The sequence below is a fragment of the Cryptotermes secundus genome, unplaced genomic scaffold (genome assembly GCF_002891405.2).
Source record: "Cryptotermes secundus unplaced genomic scaffold, Csec_1.0 scaffold537, whole genome shotgun sequence".
Lineage (NCBI taxonomy): Eukaryota > Metazoa > Arthropoda > Insecta > Blattodea > Kalotermitidae > Cryptotermes > Cryptotermes secundus.
In genome coordinates, this window is record NW_019740661.1 from 1,557,206 (window position 1) to 1,563,242 (window position 6,037).

The following is a 6,037-nucleotide window of genomic DNA, read 5'->3' on the forward strand; positions in this document are numbered from 1 at the left end:
GTAGATAAACAAAGATTTTATACAATTAGAAAGACTGGTAATTTTAAATTTTAACAAGCAGTGTAACAGCTACGTGAGTGATACACACCTGATGATGGCCGTTTAGGGCCGAAACATGTAGTGTGGAGGAGGAAAAGAAGTAAAAACTACAATACAATTTGTTGCACTTAAGACGGTATTTATCCATATATATTGTGTGAGTGTAACAGGATGCTGAAATTTAACATTTATCAGTATATATGATAAATATATATTTTAGTTATTTTAGTATGTATAGACAAGGCATGCAATGAACTAGTTTGTCGTGGATTGGATCAGCACCTGAAGATGGCACATTTGTGCCGAAACATGTAGTGAGAGTGAGAAGAGGGGATAGATGAATGTATGCACTAGAAGACGGATAAAATAAATCATGGACTTAAATCAGTGCAACAGGACGCTAAAATATAACATTAAGAAGGACATGAATTGCGATTTTTTGAAAATCACAGAATACTCTATAAAATGTTTAGATCTATGAAGGATGTAAGTGGGAAATTTATGGTATTACCTGTTGAGGAACCCTGTGGTTTGTGTTGATCACATAGTTGTGAAATGATGGGTTGCATATGTATCTGAGATAGAGAAGATAACCACTGCATACAAATTTTCATTGGGTGCATCCTGTTGTGTTTATTATATAAAATTCTTAATCGGTATCCATTGTAACACAGCTTCATGAGTGTGTGAGTGTAGTAACCATGTATTTGCCTGATGACAGCGTTAAAAGCTGAAACATGTAGCTAACGTGATACTGCCCTAGACCATTTCACTGTTGTGTTACGACGGATCCCAATAAAGAATTTTACACTGCATACAAACTGTTTATCAGGAAATTGTCCATTTGGAATGCATATGCTGTATTAGCATGATCAGGGCCATTATAGAGTGATGACAGAATTTTTTGCAGTGTTATGTATATTCTCCATTGGCAGTTTTGATACATAGATATTAAATGTTTGTTGATTCCTAGCTTTTATGCAAACAAGTTATATTTTCTTACAACTTCATGCCTCATAAAATGTAACCTATGTTTATCCATTCTCTGTATTGTGACCAAAACTATCTGGTTTGAATTATTAGTTTCATGAGTACAGTGGTCATAGCTTCAAACTTCCACATGCTGTTAATTTCTGTTACAGTTTGATGTGTTTTGTTGCTTTTGAAAAATAAGTAAATGTGGTCTGTTTTGTAATCTAGAAGACTTTATTTTCATTGATAGCAAGTCGTTCTTTAAATTTGCTACTTGTGATTTAACACAGTATAATCCTTTCAATTCTGCTTTTCAGGTTCTCCATCTGCCGCAACCTGCTGCTATTACAACAGCTGCTGCTGGAGTGTCACCAGAAGCTGTCATATTCAATGGATTCAGCTGGAGTGGACACCATACGATCCATCCTTCTGCCTCGGGCAGTGGTTTTGACACAGGCATATTATGTTGTGATGTGGGTGAGCGAGACCCCAGCCACTGCCACCGTGGCATCCAATATTCTGAACAGCAACCAGCGACGCATGGCTATACTGAAACTGAACGAGCCTCCAGGTTAGTATCTTTATGAGATTTTACCAGTTTTACCAAACTGGGATATTAGGCCAGTGCAGACAAGGCAGAAAGTTATCCAGTTCTCAGGGCCTGAAGATAAAACTTTCCATGTTGCTAAGCACTGAGCCGTTCCATGGAGATAAAACTCCACACTTCTTAACTACAACACTATATTAAGAAGAGTAGTCAGGTTCATTCTATGGATGTGTTACCTATGAATGAGTGAAGAAATGAATGAATGTACAAGGGGTGCCTTGCACTGTGTCCACAGTGATGTATTGTGCTTCCCCATTTCATTATCCCCTCAGCAATCCTGCGCTTCTATTGTCAAGCACTTTAAGTGCAGCTTGTCTGTCAGATAGAATGTAGATGTTCCTATTTCTGTAGTTCTTATCTACATTCTCCACAATACATGCCTTAATGGCATATACTTCTGCCTGGAATACTGTCGTGTACTTACCAAGGCTGAAACTAAGTTTCTGCCTCATGACAAAGCAGTCCACACCAGCTCCAGTACCTTTTTTATCCTGGAACTATCCGTATACCAGATCAGTCCCCTTTTTCTATCGGGCTGAAACCCGTCTTCCCATTCACTCATGTCAGGAAATCTGACTGTGAAGGGTTTTTCTATGGGTTACCCATGGGGGAGAAGCTGTAGTATCTACTCATGTGGAGGCTGGGTCTGCACCACATAATGTCGTGAAGTAAAAATTCCTGTCCAAAGTCATAAAGTCTATAGTTAGCTTGCTGACTGGGCTATCCTATGGCATGTATTTTCTCAGTTCTCAAATGCATTCAATGGGAACAAAAAATAGCCCTCCAGGGTTTGCAGCTCACTACATTCATGTAATCTCAGTATTTTGACTAATGTGCCACTAAAACTTTCCCATGGGGGGAAAAAATAGTGGAACCCTCCTGTGTTCCTGCTTCCATCAGATAATTGTTTAAACTTATGGCGTTGATCTTTCTCTAAATTTTGGAATACTTTGCCTCGAGGCTTTGAACTTGGCAGACCTTGTTCAGTTATGGGTGAAGCACACGGATGTAATGCTTTGCAAAGTACATCTATGCTGTTCTCCATTATGTTGCGGTGCTGCTGCTTTCAATGAAATAATTTGTTCTTAAAGTCAGACAAACTATAGGATTTCATCCAGTTGTGTTCTTTGATGATCAGAATGAAGCCACTGTGATAGGCAGATAAAAAAGCAAAAAGTAAAGTAACGGTATCCTTGTAACAGGCGCTGGAAGCCTGTAGCGTTGTGAGATGTTGAGGCACCTCATCAGGATTCAATCCTCTGACCTTCTGGCGTGTAGCATAGTGCCTCAACCAACTACGCTACCACGTGCCCCCTGTGATAGGCAGATACAATGGAGTTAGTAACATAGAATTGAGAGCATCATGTACTTTGCAGGAGGAAGCATGATGACATCACGACACTCCCAGCAGAGGACTCTTACACTCCTTGAGTTGTTTGTGCAGTCATCAGGATCGTTGCATGCCCACTCACTGCTGCAGATTGATGAAGAATTGATGCCCGTATGGCATGCATCCATGCTTACCTACATCACTCTCATAGGTAAGAGTTGTGTATATTGATCCTACCTTGCCTTGGCAATGATGAGACCATGTTGTAGATGGGAGAGAGAGATATTCCCAGTTGCAGAATATGTTCAAGGGAACCTGTAGCATAGCATGTTCTTCAGACCATAATGGGAAGCTGGTATTCCTCACATCCGCATAATGTTACTTTGTCAGACGTTATCAACGATGAGGGCGTGTGGAAAAGATTGCACTGGTTCCATCAGGTCTCGAACCAAAAACCTCTGGCTTGGGAGTTTTGAAGCATCTCACTCATATACTGCATGGTCCTGACGTTTATAATATGGAACTGTAACATCAGTTTGTGTTGTTCTGTTTACAGTGGTATGTAATTTCCGTTAGTATAGCTTTCCACTACAGAAAAGCCGTCAGTTGTAATCTAAAAATTTTCAGCCATCTTCATTTTTTCAGTTTCTTTAACCATCAGAAGTGGCTTCATGCAAGTAAACTTATGCTTTATCATCATACCAACTTCACTCTAAAGGCTCATCAGTTATTTTTCACAAACAGAAAAATTACACTTCCTTGCACATCCTTATTAATTCATGAGCCACATTCCATTATTTGCCATTTGATGATATATGCACTTTATGAAGCCTGAATTAAACCAAGAAAGGCAGAAACCGACTGAAGACTACCTTTAGGACCATAATCTACTGGAATGTGACACCACACATTTATTATTGATATTTCTCTTTAATTTTGCTGTTTAACCACACTGTCTTTAGTGAGACTACAGTGTTGAGACACCGTGTTTGGTGGATAGGTACTAGTGTTATGGAGGCAGCAGGTTCCCCTGAAACATTGGTGGCTATCTACCAAACTACTCTGTCATATCCAAGTAGACTCCCATGAGTACTCAAGAGTCCCACAAAGAATACCATGGTTGATACTGTTTTCTGATGGCTTCATGACTGCATGTTACAGGTCAGTTGGTATGGCCAGTTTGCCGCCACTTTGTGTTCCCAGAGTTCCTCCTGGCTTCGTGCCAGCATCTGCTGATACAAGAGTATGTGCGTCTGCTGCATGGGTGGTGTGAGTGGAACAATTGCTCGCGCAAGTTCTTGCTTGGCTCCGCATTACTTGACATGGGTGAACCTTATAAGGCCTATGACCTGCTTGTTCAGGCTGCCAAAGGGATCACCACAGATGACTTCATGGCCACTAAGCTAGTGCCATCCACTGATAACCTCAGTGAACAGCAACTTTTGGTGCTGTACTATCTCAAGGTATGAGTTGCACTACTTAAATATATTGGATCTTTCAGAAAGAACACTTTGTTTTAGAAGGAGATTAAATGATTGCAAGAACAACCAGAAGCTCTATTACAGGTAATCAAGATGTTTGAGCAGCAGAGATGCAGTGACTGTGTGGTCAACATGGCAAGCACAGCCATCAGCGTGGCTTTGCCAGATGACCCAAACCTACCAACACTCCATTCTATAGTGTTCTGTCATCACCTGAAACTGGGACATCACCAGGAAGCATACCACTCTCTCATAGCCAATCCTGACGCTGCTCGTCGTAAGGACTGCCTGCAACAGCTTGTAGTTACTCTGTTTGAGCGCCAACGGCTAGACACTCTTGCTGATTTTCCATACCAGGTGGGTTGATATGAAATAATGCAGTTTGTAAACTGTAACTTACCTTAATGCTAGATTGCAGTAGCAGATGAAGGTGAGTGTTTAGTGTCATGCTGTGGTCACTGTGGTCGCTGTGGCCTGTGCAGACACCAGAGCTATTTTGGACATAACTGTGAAGAGGAAAGTTCTTGCTCATGACCAGAATTGAAACTCATTCATCAGCCCCTAGGCTGACTGGGCTATCCCCTCTCATTATATAATCCCAAAAACATCAAGTTCTCAAGTTGTTTTGAACCAGACCTTCGCTTATTGCATTCTTTTCTCTTTACCGTTACATCTAGCAACTGTCTGGTCATTGTTTCATTTATTGGTTTTCCTGTTTAGTTGAAGAGAGTGGCAGATTATGATATTTTCTAATTAACTTAGAACACCTATGCTTCATATTTATGTATGGCGTAATAAGAAGCTATTTCTTATGTTCCATCACAGTTATACTCAGTGACTCTTCAGGGTTAATTCAAATCAGCTGTGCCCATACCCAATCACCCTTTTTCTGGATAGGCCTGTGCTTGGTTTTCCGGCTGGGGAGCGAGATTTTCTGCACCCATATCTTGATGCTGAACAAATCCAAAAATATTGCTGTTTGTACTTAAATCAGTTGATTTCTCAGATCTGCAGCAGAATCCTAATTTGAAGTGTCTTGATCTAGGATTTTTCCTGTATTTTGTGTTTGTTTTTTGTGGTTTTGATCAAAGCCCCATTGAAAATAAATTTTTTCTCAATTAGTGTTTTTCATTTTAGTGTTGCTCACATGCAGTGAATAAAAGTTTAATCCTTGCATGAACTCTGTACCTCAGTTTAGTATCATATTTAGCTGAATGGAAAATGAGGTTTTGTCCTATTTTCAGAATTAAAAAATAAAGGGATGCCTTGAATTTGAATGTGTAAAATATGTCAGTGTTTTTAAGTGTTTTACGCTTTTAGTTGGTTGATGTTACAAAGAAACAGTAAATGCTAACATTCACGCTGTATGTCATCAGCATAACAAGTGAGGTAGAGAAAAGAGACAGAAATTTGTTTCAAGGTCAGGAGCTGTGAGCTAGCATAAACCACATAAGCTGTGAATCAAAAGTTGTAATTTCCCACAGAGAGATATTACAGTGCAGATGATGAATTTGTAAAATGGAGAATGTAAACATGAGAAAGAAGAAACAATGTATAAATATATGTTTTCAGATATTTATTATCTTTCATATATTTCTCTATAATTGT

At 39.7% G+C, this 6,037-nt stretch overlaps 1 protein-coding gene across 1 annotated transcript in view; it reads left to right on the forward strand.

Annotated features, from left to right (window-relative positions):
• The window catches only part of LOC111872503 (nuclear pore complex protein Nup160 homolog), a 55,398-nt gene that overhangs the window by 26,641 nt on the left and 22,720 nt on the right, over positions 1 to 6,037 (forward strand). Inside the window, exons 13-16 of the mRNA XM_023866485.2 lie at positions 1,329 to 1,582; positions 2,995 to 3,159; positions 4,110 to 4,411; positions 4,514 to 4,786. Of these exons, the coding sequence (XP_023722253.1) occupies positions 1,329 to 1,582; positions 2,995 to 3,159; positions 4,110 to 4,411; positions 4,514 to 4,786 (994 nt within the window). The remainder of the gene's footprint in view (positions 1 to 1,328; positions 1,583 to 2,994; positions 3,160 to 4,109; positions 4,412 to 4,513; positions 4,787 to 6,037) is intronic.